At 41.1% G+C, this 23,378-nt stretch overlaps 1 protein-coding gene across 3 annotated transcripts in view; it reads right to left on the minus strand.

Annotated features, from left to right (window-relative positions):
• unc13ba (unc-13 homolog Ba (C. elegans)) overlaps positions 1–23,378 on the minus strand; it is a 126,543-nt gene that overhangs the window by 92,894 nt on the left and 10,271 nt on the right. For 2 of the 3 annotated variants that reach the window (XM_026322432.1, XM_026322431.1), the window contains exons 2-8: positions 21,000–21,029; positions 12,353–12,452; positions 5,012–5,129; positions 4,330–4,453; positions 2,651–2,724; positions 1,894–1,951; positions 498–711 (exon numbers count right to left, since the gene is read on the minus strand). In XM_026322432.1, coding sequence (XP_026178217.1) covers positions 498–711; positions 1,894–1,951; positions 2,651–2,724; positions 4,330–4,453; positions 5,012–5,129; positions 12,353–12,452; positions 21,000–21,029 — 718 coding nt within the window. Of the gene's footprint in view, positions 1–497; positions 712–1,893; positions 1,952–2,650; positions 2,725–4,319; positions 4,454–5,011; positions 5,130–12,352; positions 12,453–20,999; positions 21,030–23,378 lie in introns of those variants that run through there. The other variant, XM_026322434.1, reaches the window with a different exon arrangement.

Raw genomic sequence — 23,378 nt, forward strand, 5'->3', positions numbered from 1 at the left:
ACCATCACTGATCCGGTAAATTATGCTTTTATCTTCGTCCTCCCACATTTTTTGCTCAGTGTCCAAGTAATCATCCAGGACACCTGAGTTAGGCACTTTATATTTACTCTCCCAGTCGTCCACACCCATACCTGAATCAACAGGGATTATTCTTACACCACCTTTACTGTTTGATGGTCTGGATTTAAAAAATTAAAGTGTCATGCAGGAAGCAGTGGAACACAATACGAAGAAAAAGAAAGACAAAGAAATTAAGCATTAGACATGAATCAACAAACAGCAGCTCATGCAAGAAAAGAAGAGCAAATAAAAAAGACAAACGTGGAATGAAATGAGTTTTGGTGGATGTGAAAAATTATTAACAAACTTATCTATTGTTTCTCTGATTTTGTTGGTGATTTTTTTTTCCCCTGCCAACTTTCATTATTTACATGATAATTACATCTTTGTTTGATAATCTGTTAACTGGTACAAGCAACAGCTGGACACATGTTTACCTGGGTCCCCTCAGTTCTCTGTAGTCTAGCTCATAGCTCTGTATGGAGTCAGACTCCCTGGACAGGGCTTGATGTTGGACCCTGTGTCCTATAGGGTACTGGTGCACTGATGAATTTGTCTGGGAGGTGTTGTGGAACCGCGGAGGTCTGTTGCCGGTCTCACTGCGGTAGTCACTATCACGGTCGTCTACTGCACTATCATGGTCATCAAAAGCTGGTTGAAAGACAACACACACCTCAGTAAAACATAGAAGAACAAGATAAGATCATTTCAAACTTAATTTATAAGATGCAGCACAGATAAACTCAGAGAGGTCTAGTAGATCTTGTTCTTCTTCATTTTGTTTGAAGGAACAGCCCTTCAGCAGGCTGATTTAAAAGACCTGCTCACTGCTGCATATACAGTGTCAGTATTATCACACGGCACAACCAAAATGTTTAACTGTATCTTTAAACAAACTAACCAATGCACAACTGTTCTAACCAACTTTTATTAAATATACAAGTTAAATACTTGTCACAAATGAAGTTATTACAGGCAACTACTCAGGAGCAGAGTGTAAGGTACTGTCAGGAGGTAAAGACAATAAACATGCTTAAACAAATAGCTCCCTCTTGTGGTAGCAGGCTTACAATACAACAAGCATGAATGACAAATGACAAATACATGGACAACAAAGGAATCTATTCAGTCATATAGCATGTTGAACAAATATGTGCTTACGCATTACATTTTAATCAGGAGGTAACAAGTCAGTGAAATGTCAATTACAATGAAAACAAACAACAAACACAGACCAAAGATGTGGAGGTTCCTATTTGAAAAGGTAAAATACAGTCCTATATTATACAGATGTATAGAAAATAAGTCACAGAGAAAAAACAGCCACTATACATACTCTGCTGGTCACTCCATCCAAAATAACTCCAGCTGCCTGGTGTCATGGAAGCAAGTCAAAGGCAAAGAAGTCAGGAAGAGAAGTGCACTTTATTACTGAGGAATCAAACCAGTGACTGTGAATGGTGGTGGCCAAATGGAGTATGAGTAACACTCTGAAGTTTGATGGAAAGGACAAGAGGAAATACTAAAGAGATGAATAAGAATGTAATGAAGTGACACAGCAGAACAGCTGCAAGGAAGAGTTTCACAACAGTAACATCAGTGTTCAACAAGACACTAACATTCGCGGCAGCTGGTGAATCCAGATGCTCAGCGAAGTTGGTTTAAATGAGCCGCTCATAATTCATCAGCGTTTGTGTCGTAGCTGATGTGAAATTTCTTTAGGGAGATGGTATAAACAGAACACAAAAACACTAAACACTAACACTAACATGTGAAAGTGCTATGTGCTATATGCTATGAGTATGTTGTTACAACGTTCACTTTCACACTTACAGCACTGAGAGGGCTGAGATGCCATTCGTCTTCTCTGGACCTCTTCCTGCAGCGGATACTGAGAGAAAATGGAAAGTAATGAAATGATGAATTAATGAAGTGATGAATGAATAGTAATATGGAAGAGAACGAATCAATCATTTGTGCTGTAAAACCATTAATCCACATTAGGTGGCAGCAGCGAGCCAACACAATCTGCTACATCACAGAAAGCAGTGTACAGTAGGGCTCATGTAACATAACATTTGGTAGAACAAAACAAATATAATATATATATATATATATTATGGTCAATACCTGCAAAAGCATTCACAATCAGTGTGTGGATGAGACTTACAGCAAATCTATAAATAACACATCTGTACAAGACAAAATGTATCTAAAGGATAAACAGGTAAAGTCAAAATAAAACAATTTGCTGCTCTTATAAAACCAACAAACATTTCTTGTCTAATTACATTTTACACTCCACAAGATTCAGTTTCTATAAGATTCAGTTTCTATTCCATGTTTTTAAAGCTCCAGCTCCAGGAAATGGTTAAAAAAAAATCCTTGAATATTTCTGCTTTTGTTTTTTTTTTCCAAGAATTATTAACCATTATTTTATACTGTTCATAAAATGTAATATCAAGTTACCACTGTGACTTTTGCCATTACCTACTTTGAAGGTGAAAAAGTCTGTCCTTTCAGACTGAATGAACCGAACAGCTTAATTTATTACTTATTAACAGGAAACAGACATATTTATTAAACTTACCTCATCGTTTATCTGCATTGTGTTGATCCGCTCCAGTTTACTGGTCCAGTACTGAGCCTCGTCTTCTGGGATATCTGAACAGAGAGAGATTGGACACAAACAGATGGAAAGATAAATTTGAAGGAAATATAGACGTGGGATAGAGAAATATATGGACGGAGGGACTGAGGAAGAGGTGGTGAAGAGAGAAGGTAAATAATAGTGAGGCAACGTGGAAGAGGAAAGGAAAGTGCCCGGGCACTGTAGCTGCAGCCACCTCTCCTCCATGCTCCCCATCCCACCTGCTCTTATCCCATCCACGCTTCCTGATGTGCCCCCATCTTATATTCATGCCTGTTTAATAGCTGATGAGGAGGCTTCCTTATGGGGGCCCAGAAATAAAATCAACCACCTCAGGGGCCTACAGGTCCTCATCATGGTCAGAGAACAAGCAGTGTTGGGGCAGAAAAAGAAAATCTAAAAGCTACAGAGTCGACTTTGTTCCCAAGAGAAAAATCTGTTCTTTCCACATCTAAATGATTTTTTTAAGATTGTGTTCATTGTTGTTTTGTACAAGTATATTTCTAACTCATGAGAGTCAATCTAAAAAAGACAAAAAGCATACTAACAAGTCACTAAGACTTTTAGAAAATGTGTATACTTTGCTTTTTGTTGGGGTTAGCCTACACACAGACATTTGTACGTGTTTCTGTGTTGGACTCAAAGATGCAACTTATCGATTTGCTGTTAACTGGACTTCAATTACTTACACAAAACAGGGAAACTACTATCTTATCTCCATCTTCAGGCCTTGGCCTTTGAGTCAAGGTGACAGCAGCACAAACCACGGCCGTCTCAACATCAGGTAAATAAAGTGCAGTGAAAAGTAAAACAGCTTCAAAGCAGACACTTCAGACAGCGGAAGGGGTTAGAAGAAATGTTGCTATTCATGAGATTACAATAGAGAAACTCTTCATACAGTACAACCTTAAATTCTAATGGGATTTTACGATCTCTAATATTTGAAGCCATAAAGTACAGCAGCTCCCACAAACTGTATGTGGTGAAGTCAGTCCAAGGATGAACAAAGGAAAAGAAACACTATGAACAAGTTTAATCATCCTGGAAAAACCACATGTTCCTATACCTGCTTCTTAAAAAGTTGAACTATCTTAAAATGATTTGAACTTAGCGCAGTCAACAAATATGTCATTTTGAATTAAAACTGCATCTTCCAAACAATGAAAAATGTCATATTTGATATTTGTTTAGCACTTTGCTGATAAAATTCTGTATTAATAACTTTTCAAACCTCTACAAAGTTTGTCTCAGCTGCTGTGACTGTAGCTCAGTGCACCATGACTGGGTTGTGTTTAATGAGCATGTAAAATATCCTGTTGAGTTGCTTTTGTGTGATTTGACTATGTCAACAGATAAAATACTGCTCATATCACTATTTTATTGCTAGTGAAGTTTGCTGACCTGTAGTGTCACTAGTCTTTTTGTTGTCCTGACTGACAGATAATTATAGATTCATTGTCTACTAGAAATAGAAATTAAAAAGAGAAAGAGTTTCATGTGAGAACGTCACAATGAGCATGCTGTCAGACCTTCTCATGCTAAACTGCAGGTTTGTGGCTCAGTGTTTACCTGAACATGTGCGTTTGTGAGCAAATGCGTGTTTGCGTACAGATGCATACCAAACGGTAGCTCAAAGCGGGTGTCCAGCAGCACTTGGTGTGGGGTTGGGTTGGTGGTACCACAGATCTCATCCTCTCTCATTAACACCTCAGAGTCCAGAGACGTCCACTCCCCTGGTCCCTCCTGAAAGGGAAACGAGAAATGAAGAGGGTAGAAAGCAAGACAAGGCCCAGGAGATAAAAAACATGAACCCATTGAGAACCAAAGAGCCAACATGGCTGTGGGCTGAGGAGAAATGCCACTAAATGAACCTGAGCAAAGACGAAAAGATGAAGAAACTAGAACGACACTGGCAGCTCGGACTGTGACAGAAAAGAGCTGAGTGTTTACTCTGGAGAAGTCAAACACTGGTGGCTGCATTATTAACAACTACACAGGCACTGCTGCCTCACTTTAAAACGCTCCAGAACAAGTGATGAGGACTAGAAGAAAGACAAGCCTGCCCACAGCCGCTAAATGAACTAGTAACCTGCAAGAGTGATGCTTGGGTCTCAGCTGGAAGGTCTCAGACCAAGATGGTCTGTCTTGGTTTGTCTTCCATTCAGCATTTACCAATGACATCAGGAATTTAGTTACTGATTCATCAAATCATTTAAATTTCTCAGCAAATGGCTCCTAAACTATCCTAAAACGACCGTATTTCTTTAGTCAAAGCTTCAAAAAAAAAAAAAAAAGCGTTACCTCATCAGACTGTCGAATGGTGTGCAGGGGTATCAGTGCTGTACCGATCATGGTGTCCCAGATCAAACCTTTGTTCCACAGCTCCACCACGAGACCCGACTCCAGATGACTGATCTCACTGTGGGAATACAGACACATCACAGATTAACGGAGACAAAAGAGACTCTGAGCCCTGACAATAGTTATAGATGTGTTTCACTGTGATTTCTCATTGAGGACCTTAGACTTTCTTTAGATGCTGCTCCGTTTGCACTGTTTAGTTACAGTAAATATCACTGCCTGTTTACACTAAAACTAAAACAATCTATAAATGATAACCATCCCTCCATCATCTATACCCCCTTATTCCTAACCAGGGTCCCAGGGACCTGCTGGAGCCTATCTCAGCTCTCTTTGGGTGAAAGGCAGGGGTCCACCCTGGACAGGTCCCCAGTCCATCACAGGGCCACATAGAGACAGACAACCTCACACACTCACACTCACTCCTATGGGCAATTTAGAGTCACCAATCAACCTGACATACATGTTTTTGGACTGTGGGAGGAAACCAGAGTACCTGGAGAAAACCCACACAAGCACAGGGAGAACATGCAAACTCCACACAGAAAGGCCCCTGATGGGTTTCAAACCAGGAACCTTCTTGTTGTGAGGCAACACAGCTAACAACTAACCCACCATGCTGCCCTAAATTATTTTGTTAACAATAAAAAGAATCTGTGGAAGAATAAGAAAATCAAATGTTCTGAAAACCAGCCTTTGAAAAAAGCTTTGCTGTCTTCATGCAGGCAGAGGGGGCGGCATCACAATAATAATTTCCATCAAGTTAAAATGGTGGTTTGTTCCTGGTAACCAGCTGTGTGGCAGGTACAAGAACAGCTGCAAGAACTGAGAAGTAAAAAACTCACATCAGGACTAAACAGCAAAAGCAGCAGCTGATTATATTAAAATGTCAAATAAACTGCTCCCTCTGTGTACTTTTAGAAGAGTCTAGGAGCAGCATCGAGGCAGAGCAGGAGGTTTGTCTCACTCTGGATTTACTAAAAACAAAAGCTGCCATATCAAGTGTTTTCCAGTCTAATACAGTGAGTGTATTAGAAACGCGAATGCCAAGGAGATTCAAATGAGGCAGTGATGAATATGGTGCTATGGTGGAGGTTTGCACCTGAGGTTGACTCTGGTCCAGCTGAGTTCATATCAAAATGCCATGTGATTTATTTCTGTGACTTTTCATACTTTCTATTTTCTCCTTGACCTTTTCCAGCACACCATGACTGTATCATAGTGACTCTACTTCCTCTCTTTTAAAGAGATGTGCTCTCAGGCATCTGTGTTATGGCGTTGCTGCTTTATCAGCTACTGATTATCGCTTATTGATCGTCAGCACGTTTAGCACACCTGGACATATTTGTCCTCCCAACATCACCTTGCATTATAACTGCCTCAAATATATTGTCTCAAATATACAAGCAAGTTTCAACAAACACAGTAATTAATAATAAAGGAAGGCAAAGACTGATTTAAATATGAAATAATGAGATAACAGGCTAAATCTATGTGCATGTCAGATCATTTACATTTTGCCTTTTCACGGTCTGGTAGGGAATTATGTTAAGTCTAAGCAGGATATTTACATGTTTATTATATCATTAGGTTGCTGCTGGTGTTTGTCCAGTGTTTACCTGTACTGGCCCTAGTCTGACAGAACACACTCAGCCCTCAGGTCAGTCAGTGGGTCAGTCTACCCCTAAAGCAGTGACGGCGAAGGATGACAGCCATCATTTTCTGACAGATCTGTCTTAAAGAGAAGACGGCAGCCAAACTGTCTCCCTTCCTCATCTGCATATTTATCTAGTCACAGTCCCATTCATATTCATATCGCCTCAGTTTGGCTGTCAGTCATCTCTGATGACACTTCACAGCTGGGATGATGGGAAGGAGAGGGTGGGCGCGAGGAGCTGGGTGCAATGTGTGTGTGTGTGTGTGTGTGTGTGTGTGTGTGTGTGTGTGTGTGTGTGTGTGTTGGTGTAGTCAGCCACCTGAACACGCGTTGAGTCAGAATCCTGATATTCCTACGTGTTGGCATGATTTCCAGTCTCCATTCATGTGCTGGCTTGTTTACATGCTTGTTTACATGTGAAGGCTGTGAGCTTGAAACAATCCACATCCCACTGTGCCAGTAAACAAGCAGAGAGCAGCCGCAGGTAACAGGGTCATTTTGGTTTTTACGGGCATATTTCAGCTGCTCTGACACAGAACATCTTATGACTGAGGCACTGATGGACGTATCAATCTATGGACGTATTAAACACTGGAAGATGGATTAAAATACATAAACATGAAGACCTGTTCATGCCAAACAGCCTCTTCTATTACCACAATGACAAAGAACTAATTAAAGATACGGATGTAACGGTTGGTGGATTATTTCCATATATGTTGAACTTCATGATTATATTTTAACATATGTGGCATTGTCTTGCTAAGTTGTGCCTTTTTGCTGAGCACTAGGCTTCATAGAAGCTATGAATTGGGAAAGAGGAACCGGGGGCAGGTGAAGTCACTGGTGAGAAACAGCCTTTAACAGAAAGCTTTACACGGTGAGGAACACTGCTCTTCCAGCTCATAAATCAATGTATGAAATTACTAACAACATGTTTAATTCATATTTGCTGCTTATTTCAGATGGTAAAACACACCTTCAGGTCTCGCTCCTTCATACTTGTCAGAATTTACAAAAACACCTCAAGATCACGCCGCAGTTCTTCTCATTTAACCCTCGAGGTTCTGAAAATCAACTACGTTTGCAGGGGTGACCGTGCTTTCTGAGTCGCAGCCCCCAGGCTGTGTGAATTCCTCACCTCACGATATTCGTGCTATTACTGATTTGACCCTTTTTCGTAGTGAACTGAAAACTATCTTCTTTGGTGATTGTTCCCAGTAACTACTGTATGATGTGTTCAAGTGTTTAGTTGTTGTAAACCACTTTGTGTATTCAGAGGAAAAAAGCACGATATGAACAAACTGTGATTTGATTATACTGTCATTGAATATCACACGACCAATGTCATAATCCTGATGTCACCAGGCTGGCGTGAGGTCAACTCGTGTCTCGTACTGGATCTGTTTGTTTTCCTGTTTTCCACTCATTTATCCAGAAGTTTAAAATTGAGAAGAGCAGCTTAAACTTCAAGGTTGTACCAGTGCAGTGAGCAAAGTTTGAGCTTTTCTGGAGCGTAGATGTGAGTTGAACCTGGGGAAAAGGACAGAAGTGTCGATAGTGCACGGGTGCTGAGAGTGCATGTTGCTCTTTAAGGTTTAAAAGTGGGGCGCCCCAGTAGCCTTGGCCTTAATGGGACATACATTAACCACAACATTTTTCTATGTCATTCTCCACCTGCTTATTTCCTGTCATTTCACTTCTGTTGTCCAATGAAAGTGTAAAACACCATCCCCCCCAAAGATCATAACTCTGAAACCTTTTTACTGACCCCAATTGCAGCTCACAATAGCACAGTACTGGTTTCAACATGCAACTCTTCCACTTTGAAGACAAAGCTGGTCGACGACAGTTATAGAAAAGTACATTTCAGTTTGAGACTCTCGAGTCTTAGTCATTTCATTTCACAGGGAATCTGGCAAAAGTTTCCTAAAACCATTTTTCCTTCCAACAAAAATCATTCTCATCATAGGGAGGAAGGTTTGTTCACTTTTAGTCACAACTGATACACGGAAAAGCTCAGTTTACTCCGTTTGCAGCCTGTGAGAATCAGCACCAAGTGTGTGTGAGCATGAATGAATACTGCTCACTTACTAAATGAGGATAATGAATGGGATTCTTGCAGAAGGATTTTGTGAGGCAGGTGCTTGGCAGCTGAGCCAAGGTGCCAGAAAAATCAATGAATCCACCAGTTGTTGAGATATTTGACCGATGTTTATAGGAAAATACCTTTTTGTAGCCTTGAATAACTTTTTCTGATGCTTCATTAACAATCGCCTCCATTCATTTCAAACTGCCTTTGTGTTAAGAACAGACACTTGAAGGCAGCGTGTGTTAAACACACAGCCCACATGGACGGCTAGCAGCTGGAAAGATCAGGATTTCAGAAAGGTCATCGGCCAGCTGCAAACGGTCAGAAAGGAGGAGGGAGCTCTGAGTGAAGCCAAGAATTCAGCTACAATTCTCAAGCCAGGCTGTGTCCAAACTCATCTCTGCCTCGAACTGACAACGCAATCCACGTTTCACTGTCGATCCAGCCAAAGCTACGGTTTGTCCAGAATGTCAGCATGCTGTAGTAAACAAGCCTCCACCCGACTAACAGATATAAAGCATGTAATATACAACACGCACACACTCCACAGTAAACCAAGCATCACAGCATACCACTGGCCACTGAGGCTAGGACTTACATAACCTCCAGCTAAAGCCGGCAGCTGTATGTAAGCTGAGCAGGAATTAGAAACCTAAACCACCTGCTCTTTTACAGATGTGACTGGTCTGGTTGAGTCCCAGAGGGGTCCAGGGTCAGACTGCACATCTGGCCAGGCCTCAGTATCGAGGAGGAGTTCACCTCCCTGCTGTTCCCAAGCAACACTGCCACCTTTGGATTTTGTCTTGTTTGCAACAGGCTTGATATTTGTTATGAATTACATGGAAAAGGACTATGTGCAAAATAAAATTCAACATAAATTTCAGGATTTCTTTGGTTTGCTTGGTCTATTCTGTGCCCTCAATGTTATATTCTCAATAAGACCTGCATGCATAGCTAATATGCAGTGCAACAATAGCACAGCGAACCTGTATGCAAACACATTACAATCACTTTTAGCCCAATCTGAGTCCACGTTAGAGCTGCTCCGATGACAAACACATCTGTCTCACTCCTCATGTCAAGACTTTTCATTATCGGAAATCAAACTCAGTTGTGCTTCCTACTCGAAGCCTCCAGTGGTGCTTCAGCACAGCACACTGCTGCAGCCCCTCAGGAGCCAGACTGCTGCTAATTAGACTGAGGAGTTAATTAGCCGTTTAGCATGAGAGGTCCTGGTGTTAGTTTCCTCAACTTTTTTCAGTCACTATGGTTATATTTTTAATAATTAGAGGTGATAGTTTACATGAATTGATTTCCTGGGATCGGTTGTAAAAATCACTTTATCACTAAGACGAGCATAACTACCTCAACAAAAAGAACAAAACCAAAACAAAACATAACATCATCTGGAAAAGTAGAGGTGAGAAGAGGAGAAGTCTTACGTCATCATCGACAGTCGGTCTCTCTAATTCTTCAAATCAAGTGTCAGGCATCAGTCTGCAGGAAACATCAGTGTCTCTACAGTACATAGCACATAACCGACATGATCCCGCAAATGCAAAAAACTGGAAGCAAGCATGACGACTGCATGTTTGACAGATCAACGGTGTAAAGATGTTTTATTGAATGTCGAGAACAATGTGTGATCATTAGAAAAAGTCTCTGCACATACAAAAGATACAACGAATTAAAATAGGAAAATGTAAACCTTTTTGTCTAATGCAACCCAGAACCATTAAGAGGCACAAACTACAGCTGCACATCATTTACTGCATATCCCAGGTCCAATCAGTCCACAGTTCTCTGATTAGAGAAGGTTTCTGTTCTACTCTGGAGAGTCTGAATCTTTTCACTGATACTTGAGTCTCAAAAGTGCAAAGTCAAGCTTTATTGCTTCTTTCCTCTTGCTTCAGTAATGATTGGATAATGTTTTGCTTCTAAATGAAGTGGTTTGCCGTGGGAGATGTAGGATACAAAATCAAATGAAAGCTTCACTCTTAACTGCTAAACTCCTGCCGCACTTTGGCTGCATCATCAAGGGCAGCAGAGGAGGAGAGAGTGGAAGAGGACAGACAAGCTTCCTTCTGCCATTTTAACCAGGCAAAAATCACTCGTTCCTATTCTGAGCTGCTGAAGATGTTTGATTCAAATAAAAGGAGTCAGACAGTTAGTTAGGTCCTACAGAATCACAGAACAATATAAGCTGAGAGTAATTTCAGCCAGCTGGATCACAGCTCACGTTAGAGGCTTCACTCGACACTGCAAGAATAGAAAGAGAGAATAAGAAGAATGACAGCACAGAGTAAAACCACCTTCTCTGCTCCACAAGTCAGACCAGCTGCCCACAGATGAAAAGCTGAATACGTTATGGTCAGAAATACGACCGCACAGCTTTTAAGTGTCACCCAGCAAGAACTGGTCTGATTTTCATGTTAAATATCAGCAGCATAGTAGCAGTCGTCATCATTTTGAGAAAAAAAAAACATGAATCTTAGTTACTAACTGGAGTTAGTCCAGTTCCAGCTATGCTCCAGAGACCACTCAGAAAAATGTAGCAGCCCATTTACTGGAAACAGAACAAAGCCTCATTTTTGTAAACAATTTTGCTTTGGAGGACTGAACAAAAACACAGGAGCAGTTCAGAAAACATGCTGGGCCAAAAGTGAGATTCCCACAATTGCCCCATCGAAGCCAAACCACCTAACATTAGACCTGTCAGCCTGCACCTTCCTCGTAGACCACATCGGTTTTATGTTTCTCCACCAGTCGGTGCCCACGTCATCCCTGAAACATTTTACATCCAGAATAATTCCTCATGGGGGCGTATACAAGGAGCAGCACTACTTCAGCAAGCATAAAAACTGAAGTGGGATTTCTAAATCGGCTACATCTGTACTTTTTCTCCCCTACAGAATCAGACTGGGCCAGACAATTCATTAGATTTATCACTGACTCATTCACTTATCTGAGCTCAGCATGTAATTTCACTTTCCATCCATCCAACCTGCTCCAACCACAAATTCCCATTTAGTGGCCCGTGTCAGGCGGTCGGCCTGGAGTCCCACAGGCGGCTGACACTCCCTTTCTATTTCAGAGAGCCCTATTAAAGCCAGCTAGCAGGTCAGCTGCCAGTGGATACCTGCCCTGCATTCATCCAAGGGCTGACACACACTCCAAAGTTGCAATTTCTCCAATTGATGCTGTTGCTGCCCAAATGAGTGACAAGCCTGAACCAACTAGTAAAAGGCAACTGGAATAAAATGGAAACCAGGACAAGTTTAGTCAAAACTGAAAAATCATTACAGCTATACAAAAATCGGTTTTGTTAATGCATAATGAAAATGTATTGATATTCAGTATATTATTGCTATTATGTGAAAGCTGTTGTGAAACAGTTTGCAGAGGAGAAGAAAGCAGAATGAAACCCGGATCATATTTTTACACCATGGTTTTCAAAATGAGCTTCTACACGCAGATTCGATTACTGTGTAATGAAAGTAAGTACTCAGACTTAAAATACAAAGATACTCACAACATGAAGTCTTGCTCCCAGCATGGCTGGTCCCCACGGACCGTGATGGTCGTGCTCTTCACATTCTGCACCTTTAAGGTCACATAGGCGTTGAACTTGTCTAGAAGAAAGAGGGAAAATGTGATGTGGGCTTTGTATTTCACATTTTTTAAAACACCTATGAGGTAAAATGTGAGGCAGATCAGTGCATTTACTGAAGTAAAAATGTGTCATTTTGTGAGTATCTTTACTTGTTAGGGCTCCGGTGACACATCTCAATGAGAAAATAAAAAACACTCTCTCTGCAGGACAGCACCGTGAATAGCTGGAGCCAGCTGTGCAATACATCAGGCTTATTGCGTTAAATCAGTGTAAACTCTAAAACACAGTGGACAGCAAATTGATCAAATAGAGTCCTCATGACAACAATATGAAATCAGATCAACATGGATGTAGATCCGTCTTCACAAGCACCAGGCTGACTTGGACACTAAAGATATTTGAGGAGCACTGATCCCATTAAGAAGTGGGATCATGTCTTTCCCCACAACTAAAAACCCTACAAACTGATTACACTGACTGTCTGGAAGTTCGAACACTTTAAATCATTCACTGATATGAAGTTCAAAGATGCATAAATATCTAAAGGTGGAGATTTGCATCTTCAGCTTATGCATGAACCACTAGCATCCTAAAAACTGCCTCCTTAATGCTCGTTTGAGAGAAGATGTCACTATTAACTGTGAAGCACTGAACAGGAAACATTTTGTACCAAATAACAGAAAAACTACTTTTCATTACATTTTCTCATCATACATGATGATAGAAAATTACATGACCTTTTCCAACTTTTCTATGACACTGGGCCATTTTCAGCATTGGTGCAGGCGTAATATCTTTATATCAGGTCCTGTTAGAGCTAATCACCCACTTGTTTTCTGAAGGTTTCTCCTTGTTCTCATCAAGGGTCAGACATTGTTAAGCATGCCGACATTAATGAATGCATTAACTTGTCTTGGTCTTTTTCTACTGCCACTTCTGTCCAGTTCTTGCATGTTTGCTTATTATTTATTCACAGCTGCAAAGACGTGGTCCAGGTGCAGATGTCAGTTCCCTTACTTTAAGTTTTGTTTTTGTTTTTTTTTGGTTTGGTGGTTTAAAAAGGTCCCCATGATGTTTTTCTTTATTAAAATCCATAAAAACAAAAATTAAATTTAGACTGTCCATAATAATTTAAACAACAGCAAATGGCTAATACTAACAAACACAGAGTATTTGGCAAAGGATCCCATCCTGCCAATAAGGTCCTCACATCAGAAAACATCTACACAACCCACCACACCTGTTCAATATTAAAGTTATCTCTATGAGAACAATGTTCAAATAGAAATTTTTGGACTAATTGCTTTTTGGTTAAGGGCCCAACAGCAGGTATGGTTAAGTCTGCAGGGACGCCTTTTCCTGGACACGGCAATGTCCTAAGTGGTAAAAACAGGTGTGTGTCCTGCTGTCTAGCTCTCAGTGAGCAGCATAATCTGCATAAACTAAGCAGGTTTGAGCCACCAACCACCTAATCCCTGCTTGATTACCTGCATCAAGAGGCCCAGTCAAGAGTCAAACGTACACGAGGCAGAGCGAGTCCATGCACTGTTGCTGTGTGTGTATTTGTGTGTCCTTGTACATCTGTGTGTTTTCAATCTTACAACCACTTCCTTTTGAAGAGAGTGGAGCTGAGGGTGGTGTCAGTGGATTTGAGGTGAAGATGAGGTGAGGGATGTGTTCATTCAGCTGCATAAATGAATATATTATAGCCAGGGATCGGTTCCAATACCCAGTTTTTAATTTGGATGTGGTTCCAAGTTGGTGAAATACCTTTATTCACTAAGCTCCGAGCCTTAATAAAGTCATAGTAAACCTCTTCATCTTCTTCCAAACAAAACGTTTCTTAATCCAAAATAATAAAACTGTTTTAGATCTACTAAAGACGTGGATAAAACTACCTGCTGTGACACTGTGGGAACCTGGAGACACATGGTTGTCCTGTGGTCTGAGCCCCACATTAGAGAAACTAGTGATGTTTATGTGTGGACATGTATGAATGTGAAGTACGACATTGTCAGGAAAGACCTCGTGCACTCAATCAATCAATCTCCCTGTAAGAATAAAGGTTAATATGTTAATCACACTGACTAGAGGTCCCTTGGCGAACATCACATCCATAGTTGGAGTGAACACCTTGTTGCATGCAAATGTTTTTCTTATGTGTATCTCATTTCTGACTCGAAATCCCCCTGGAGCTCACTGCTGATTACTTTGTCCTGCTTCAGCAAAGAGTAGGGCAGCTCTGATAAAACCACACTGGGGAGAAGAAACACTCCCAACTAAGAGAACAAAGATGCTCCCTGCATTTCTTAATCCTTATTTATCCAGGAAGAGTCGACCAAGTACTTGACCTGCTTCATATTCATGCACTTAAACACATCCAAGCACTTCTGCCAAGAGGCTTGATGATTAGTACGTTCTTCTCTGTGCCTCTTCACTGGCTACTCACTTAGAGTAGAAGAAGACAAGCTAGTAAGACGCCTGTCTCTGACTGTCTCTGTCTAGTCTCTGTCTAGTCTCTGTCTAGTCTCTGTCTAGTCTCTGTCTGACTGACTCGGACTGTCTCTTTCTCTGACTGTCTCTGTCTGTCTCTGACTGTCTGTCTCTGTCTGACTGTCTCTGTCTAGTCTCTGTCTGTCTCTGACTGTCTGACTGTCTAGTCTCTGTCTCTGTCTAGTATCTGACTGTCTCTGTCTGACTGTCTCTGTCTGTCTCTGTCTGTCTCTGTCTGTCTCTGTCTGTCTCTGTCTGTCTCTGTCTGTCTAACTGTCTCTGTCTAGTCTCTGTCTGTCTCTGACTGTCTAATTGTCTTGTCTCTGACTGTCTCTGTCTAGTATCTGACTGTCTCTGTCTGACTGTCTCTGTCTAGTCTCTGTCTGTCTCTGTCTGTCTCTGTCTGTATGTCTCTGTCTCTGTCCAGTCTCTGACTGGCTGTCTCCGACTGACTGTCTCTGACTGACCGTCTCCGACTAGACTCTAAGAAAAAGTCATATACAGGTGTTCTGTCAAGAGTTTTACAAAAGCAGCAAACATATTACACATTACACCTCGGGGTGTGTGTTGGAAAAAAGTTATATCTCAACATTTGTTTAGGATTTTGACGATAATATGTAGACGATATTTTGCAACCTAAAAAAATGTCTTTATAAAAGCATCATCTCAGTCTAACTAATAAGATTGAAGCAGGTCCTATTTAAGGAAGACGTTTATTTATTAAGAGGATAAACCCCTTGAGATGAATCTTCTGCAGATTCCTTCAACTATGGTACAGGAACATCCAGGAAAACATGGCTTTTGCAAACAAATGACACTAATTTAAACAAAGTGCACAATTTCCAGAGCTGGAAATTTGGCAGAGCTGTCTGACTAAAATGTTTTTGTGTGTATTTTTGTTTGTTATTGTTTTTTTGGTGAGTCAGTGACATACTCGATAATGGCAGCTGGTTAAAACAACAATGACGATATTATCTCAGACGAGAAATATCGCACATCCCTAATTACAACAACCTGGTAGACGTGATAGGACACATATCACAGCTGATATTACTATAAGAGACATTTCATCGACGTAAGTGGAAATCAAAGCTGCAAAAAAGATTTTATCCTGTGTAAATGTGTCTGTCTCTGCACCAGCACAGCTCAGCACTAACGACAAAGGCAGGAGAGAGGGAGGTGGAAGGGTTAATCTGGAATAATCCATCATTCATTTAAGGGGGTTGTCAGGTCTGTGATTAAAAAGAGGAAGCGAAAAGCAGGATACAGACAGTTCAATTTACTGTCTGAGCTAAACAGTAAAGATTTAGGAAAACTCACCACAACTGGACAAACCATGAAAGAAAGCAACAAAAAAAAAAACTAAGAGGAAAAACACAAATCTGAATTTGTCATGAAAATTTTGTCATTTAATACTTTTGATGCCAGGGTTGTCATCAGAGATATTTGAATGATGCTCAGCTGACTTCAATAACACACACACACACACACACACACACACACACACACACACACACAGTCCTTCCTCCAGTAAGCAGCAGTGGTAGGGAGGACATATACCAGTATGCAGCAAGACCCTCTTGGGGAACAGCCAGTGTCATTTATAATTAATTGGTGATGACTTATGAAAATAAATAACTTATATTCAGTTACACATGGACGTGCACAGCGTGGCCAGGCAGGATGACATTTACTGTGCTGCCTACAGTAATGAATACTCTATTACAGCTGTGAGGAGGTGTGTGTGTGTGTGTGTGTGTGTGTGTGTGTGTGGAAGAAGGAAGCTGAAAAATGTATAAAACACATTCAATTTGCTTCACAAGTGCAAACAAGCAGCATGGTCTCTTTTCACTGCAGCAGCTTTGATTTCAACATAAGCACTTTGAACACAACATCCTCCTTTACCACCTTTACAGGTCACAACTCAAATAATTAAACCTGCAACAATCTGAACTTCTAACATTCAACCAAATGATTATATGTAACATAACAACACACCCCACTGACCAGTCATAGGAGGTTTACATCCATCAGGGGGACACAAACCAAACCCTAAAACATTAACACTGATGTTTATCTGGGACACTTCTTGAGAAGACAAGACACTACTGTTGAAACGTTTTGGTTTCCTCCACAAGCCTACGCTCAGTATGTTAGAAATCAGACAGGAGAGTTGATGCCCCACTAGGAGTAGGAAGAAAAAGCATCAGCAACACCCTGAACAATTAATGCTTAGCTTACAAACTGCATAAACAATGACATTAAAAACAGACTAAAACTAAAATATACGGTAACGCCACGACTACATCACTGTGTTGGTGGGTCTGCAGTAAGTCCGACAGCACAGCAGTTCAGCGCTGCAACACAGCTGCCTCACTACTGTCAGGGATTCCTCTGCATTCATTAGGCTGTAGTGGACCATCACAGTGAGATGAGGCAGCTGCTATGAACAACTACACGATTTAGACAATTCCCTGTTCAACCACACCTGAAGACGGGCCTGTCATTCAAGGTTAATGACTTCTTAAGCAAGGTTCACTTCATGCTCCTCCTCCTCCTCCTCCTCCTCCTCCTTTAGTATTCCTCACTCACATGTCCTACCAAGATTATTTCCCCAAAGCGCTTTGAGATTCAAACTAGTTTCCCTCTGATTAAAAACCCACTGCTCAAATCCAGAGATTTGCAAGTACAGATAGTGACATAATGACTCAAGCCGGGTTTTCATTTCATTTCAGTGCCACAACATATATATCACCGATTTGCACCAGCTCAACCAGAGAAAAAGTGAGCATTGAGTTAAATTAGGGGCAGCACGGTGAGTTAGTGGTTAGCACTGTTGCCTCACAGCAAGAAGGTTCCTGGTTTGAAACCCATCAGGGGCCTTTCTATGTGGAGTTTGCATGTTCTCATTTTGGTAGATCTTGGTGCTCAAAGGCAAATTTTTTCTGTCATTCCTAATACAAAGCAACACACACCTCCGCTGTATCAGGATTCTTTTCATATTTTGTTTCAAGTGGAGCTGTAATGCTAAAGAACATTGCTTTCTCAGATCTGTATCACTAGTGGGGTAAAAAATGTTGTGCTGCCAGAGAAAAGAGGTTTTACCTAAACTAGGAGAGTTTTTCATCTGCACAGTGACCATTTTAGGACAGACTCAAGCACACTTGGCCTGATTTGAATTAGCCTCAGGGATTTGTTTCTCATATATGTGCCACCTTTTTAGTTTATAAGATCGAAGTGACATTTTATGGCTTTTGTGGCTCTGCTGACCCTGACGTCAGGTAGTGTCTTAGTCTGGTTCGGCCATTTGTTGCGTCTGTGTCAGCACTGATCTTACAGGTATCACACAGGCTTATGACAACTGTTCAAAAGGTTTGACCTGCTTATAGAGCTAAATGATAAACTTGGCAATCAGCAAAATCATTAGCACACAACGAACCAGACCAAGACCCCACCTGACATCGGGGTCTGCAGAGCCACAGTGAAAATATCACTTCGATGTTATAAACTAAAAAAGTGGCACATGTATGAGAAACATCTCCCCGGGGTCGTCCACCACTGGGGCTTCAGGAGGGCCATGGGACAGCAGCCAGCTCCCCCAGGCTCAGAATCTATTGCTTCTTACTATTAAGATAAATCAGATCATGTTTCCCAAACTGGGGCATTAGACTGGGACAAACTCTACATTAGTTGTGTCAGACCTGAGCCTGATAACCATGTCATGTGACAGAACGGCATCCTGGGTATAGTCTGCATCACCTGTTTTCACAGAGGAAAAGTAGATGTAAAAAAAAAAAAAAATCTGTGTGTGTGTGTGTGTGTGTGTGTGTGTGTGTGTGTGTGTGTGTGATTTAAAATAAGACGAGAGCAGTGTAGATCAGCACTGAAATAAAAACACCTAACTGGGTTATTTGGTCTAAGCAATTTCAGCTCTGCAAAATTGCTAATTATAGACAAATAGACAAATTTCTGCTTCAGCTGAGAGGAAAATATAAACACCCAGAGAATGACTGGTCTATTTGTTCCCCTGCTTACTTGTATAATCCTTGTTGCTCCATTGTATTTTTTTTATAATTTCTAGTATTAACCACTTCACGTAAATATTTGTTTTGTCATTTTTTGAGTCTTATTCAGGTTTTGATTGTATTCAGTCTATAATCTTTACATTACACACATTTCTGATCATCTGGTCCTGAACAGAAATGTCTCTGGTACCGCCACCAGCTGAGGAAACTCATCAAGTTTCATGATGAGTCCACTTTGGTGTCAGCTAAATTAAAATACTAACATCAAAGAATTGAACATTCAAAACAAATGATCAATTTGGCAGAAATTAGTGACTGAAAGCAGCAGCCAGGATTTTGCTGGAAACAAACAAATCAACATTAGATGTCAGGAACGTCAAGGCAGCGATACAGGGGGTGACGGTGGGATCTGCAAGAGTCAGGTTTTAAAGGGCGACTCTAGTATGACTGGACGTTACCAAACAGCCGCTCCAACACGTTACACAGATAATCTAATAATAGACGTATACCATGTCAAGATGCAAACGATCAGGTCCATTTTCTCTACATGTAGAACTCCTCCAAAGAATTTCAAGGTCCAGAGAAGGGCTGCTGAGTTTTAAAGTCCCTGGAGTTTCCCTTTATAGGTGTGCAGTTTGTTTTTAGTGTGAATTAGTTTGACCGTATACATTACCAGTAGCAATAAAATCAATGAATTACAGGGCACTCTGACAGTAGCTATGATGGTATGACAGGATCATCGTCAATCATGGACCATATCAAAGTCTGATTTTATGAACCCTGGGAGGACCAATTAAATCTGGTCCTTCCGTTCTGAAACTCAGAGGCCAGAGGCAGCCAATGACAAAACATCTCCTGCATCTGGAGTGTCTGAAAAGCACTGAGGGATTTGTCTCTATCTTCTCCTCTATGATGGGATGACACATTGTCATTTCAGAATAGCAGGTGACCCTTTGTCTATGATGATCTATTGATTTTCATCACGCCTCCTCCAGCTTGATTTCTCATTCTCCCACTCATGGCTGTTGTTCTCCCCTCATCTTCGCCTGGAGGTGGAAGGACGAACAGCTGCAGCCACCAAAGAGGTAAAAAAAAAACAAACAAAAAAAAAAAAAACAAGGCGCAGAGGAAGAAAGGTGGACGAAAAGACGGAGTCTTATTTTTAACTGGCTGATGCTTCATCCCTGAAAAGAAACTGTTCAGCAAATCTTTGTTCTTCTCTTTACAGCTGCTCTTCAGAGCATATGCAAGTTCATGACCAAGCAGAATCAAACGCCGTGAGAATCACTGCAGAGCGACAGGGATAAGAGATGCATACAATCTCTAACATCTACGCTCTGACCAGTAGAAAGCTGAAATAAACCAGTGTGGGACATCACAGCCATGTTTAAAGAAAGCTCAGCAAAGGTTGGTGCTGCACGGCCCCATGACAGAACGACAAGATGAAGTAAAGGGAAAACGTCTGGGTTCAAATAATTAATGTTATCAACTGTTGACTGACAGCACATGGAATATAAAGAGTCTCCTCCCTGTGACGTTTTAATGAAACACTACTTCCACCTTTGCTTATAGGGAACGTTGTTTTTTATTTGCAAATCTAAAAAAACTTTTGCCAAATGGTTTTTCCCTCAGAAATATCTCAACATCTGGATGGACAAAAGATATATTATAGACATTCGTGGTTCCCAGACAATGAACCGTGACGTTGTCCCTTCACTTTTCCTCTGGCGCCACCATGAGGCCAACATTTGTCGTTTTGAGTGAAATAGCTTGGCATGTAAGTTGGCACAGACATTCATGTTCCCCTTAGGATGAAATGAAACGACTTGGTGATCCAATGACTAATATCTAGCACCAGGTCAAAACTGTGCTGCTCCAATACGACTTGTGTGTGCAAATCTAATGACATTTCCATCTGCAGCAGTTAGCAAATCTCAGCATTGCAACACACAATGAGAACGTTACAAGCTTTATATATCAGCCCTCAGCCCTGGTGTACGCTCTCCTGTTCAGGTGTTGTTTAAGACTGACAGAGAACAGCTTCTTACCTGGAGGCCCGTGGAGTTTTGCTTTCTTTACTGGAAGAGAAAAAGCAAAAACACAGATTAGTCACAGGAAACAATATGCACAGTTTGTTCATAATATTTACCCTCATCATTTTAGCAATTTCTTGTTGTTCTCCTATATGAACCTGTTAACCTGAGCACATTATTTCCATCTGTGTTATCTTTGAGCAAAGTTTACCCATTGTTTTGTTTGTCCTCTGAACACTGAACTGAACTGGGGTCAGGTAGGCACAGGACACAGTTTAAATTACATCAAATGTTTATCAGACACCATGAAATATTGATTGTGGCACAATAAAAAGAAGCTGATGATCCACAACAACCATTTGGAAGTGGCTTAAAACTTCTACCATACTGTATTTGTGTACTAAGACCAATACTGCATAGACCAGTGGTTCCCAATCCTGGTCCTCAAGGCTTCCCCCTGCACTTCCCACTTCTGATTGGCTGAACACACCTGGTCCAGGTAATCAGCTGTGGGTACGGCAGGGACAGTTGGGAAACAAGCAGGGCAGGGGTCCTTGAGGACCAGGGTTGGAAACCACTGACAACAGATCGTTACTGTACTGATCGCACACAGCGTTAGGATGGCATGCTAAAAACATTCTTGTAATAACATTTGTTAAACTAATTACTTGAATGCAGAAGCATTAAATTATATATATATTTTAATGAACCATTAAATAATGATTCTTAATGAAGAAAATGTAATATGCAATTGTTGAAACCTGTTTGTCATGATTGGTTGCAGAAAATGAACTTTATTAACGTGCTGCAGCTTCCCTAGTTACTGTGAGCTGTTGTTTCTGCATCATTTGTTCTGAGTGAGCCCATTATGAAAACATAAACCATGTGTCTGTATTGGCACTGAGCAGTGTAGGTAATGGATGGAGTCAAAATGTGTGACTCAATAAGCAACAAGAAAATGAGTTGTGAAAAGACAATGGACACAGTCTGATAAATACATAAATATTGACTTATCGAGCCACACAAACACTCACGGGAACCATTCATGGGTATGACACAGTGATGGGTTAATGATTTATCCTGTGGGTGGACAAATGCTTCGCTTACAGTGTGACACATTTGTAATAACAGAAAGAAGAAGAACGAGAATTATTTCAGTAACACAGGGCGTCTTTATCACTGTATTTATGGAGAAACCACCTCAGCCCTTATAACTAACAAATATAACAACAAAGACTAAGAGCCAAAAATGGCATCTTTTTCCATAGTTTTAGCAGGTTGAGTATTTACTGTACCCAGTTGTTCTGTTGTTCTGTCCTAGTAGTTCATTAAACCAACACACGGACAAATCGTAAGACAGTAACATGCAAAAGTCTGAGCACTGACAAAATAATTTACAGTGATATTGTGAATATTTTGGAAAAATGAAGTGAGTTTCTAACAACAGCCGTGAGATCGGTCACACGACCCAACACAAAATGCCCTGAAATGCCAGAGTGTCTTGAAATGCCAATGTGTGCTGGGCTTTAGGCAAGAAAGTCACTGACATTGATTTACAATTCAATTAGCTCCCCTGGAGACATGTTAAAGACATTTCACCAAATGCAAGGTTTATTGCATTTTTAAGGTAATTTGGTTATTTAAATCACATTTAAAAGCATATTCTCACTGAGATCAATACGTTTATTCAATCACAGCTCGAAAGTGTGAGATGCGATGAGCGAAACAGACAAAGATCATTAACTGGTCATTTGCCTTAGGGCTGTCAGCACAGCTTGCCCTGTGTGCCACTCGTGCCGGTCTGGCAGAGGCTCGCAGGAAAGCCAGTGGCCTCATTGGTCGAGCGCCAACCGGGCACTGACAACACCTGTGTGAATGGTCTGGTACTGTGAGAGAGGTTCACAATGAAGCTACTGAACCTCAGTGAAGAGAGGAGTAAAAACACTATCCGCATTTTTTAAATACATTTTTTAAAAACACAGTAAGATGCTGGTGCTGAGGCTGACGTTGTCCTCTGCATCTTATCTGGAAGAACCTGCAGGTTATGTGAGGATCATGGTCTTTGATTTTTCAAGTGCGTTCAACACCATCCAACCAATCATCCTCAGAGACACACTGAAAGGGATGAGGGTGGACCCCTGCTTGTTTCCAGGATCACAGATTACCTGACAGAAAGGTCACAGTCCATCATCAGGCTGGGAAACTCCCTCTCCGGTACAGTTTTGATCAGCACAGGGGACTGTTTTGGCCCCATTCCTTTACACACTGTACAGACCTCACATACAGTTCTGAGTGTTGCCACGTTCAGAAATATTCCGATGATACTGCAATTGTTGCATGTATCAGGAACAGACAGGAAGGGGAGGCCTGATAAAATCCTTCAGTGACTGGAGT

This window comes from Mastacembelus armatus, chromosome 9 (genome assembly GCF_900324485.2).
Source record: "Mastacembelus armatus chromosome 9, fMasArm1.2, whole genome shotgun sequence".
NCBI lineage: Eukaryota > Metazoa > Chordata > Actinopteri > Synbranchiformes > Mastacembelidae > Mastacembelus > Mastacembelus armatus.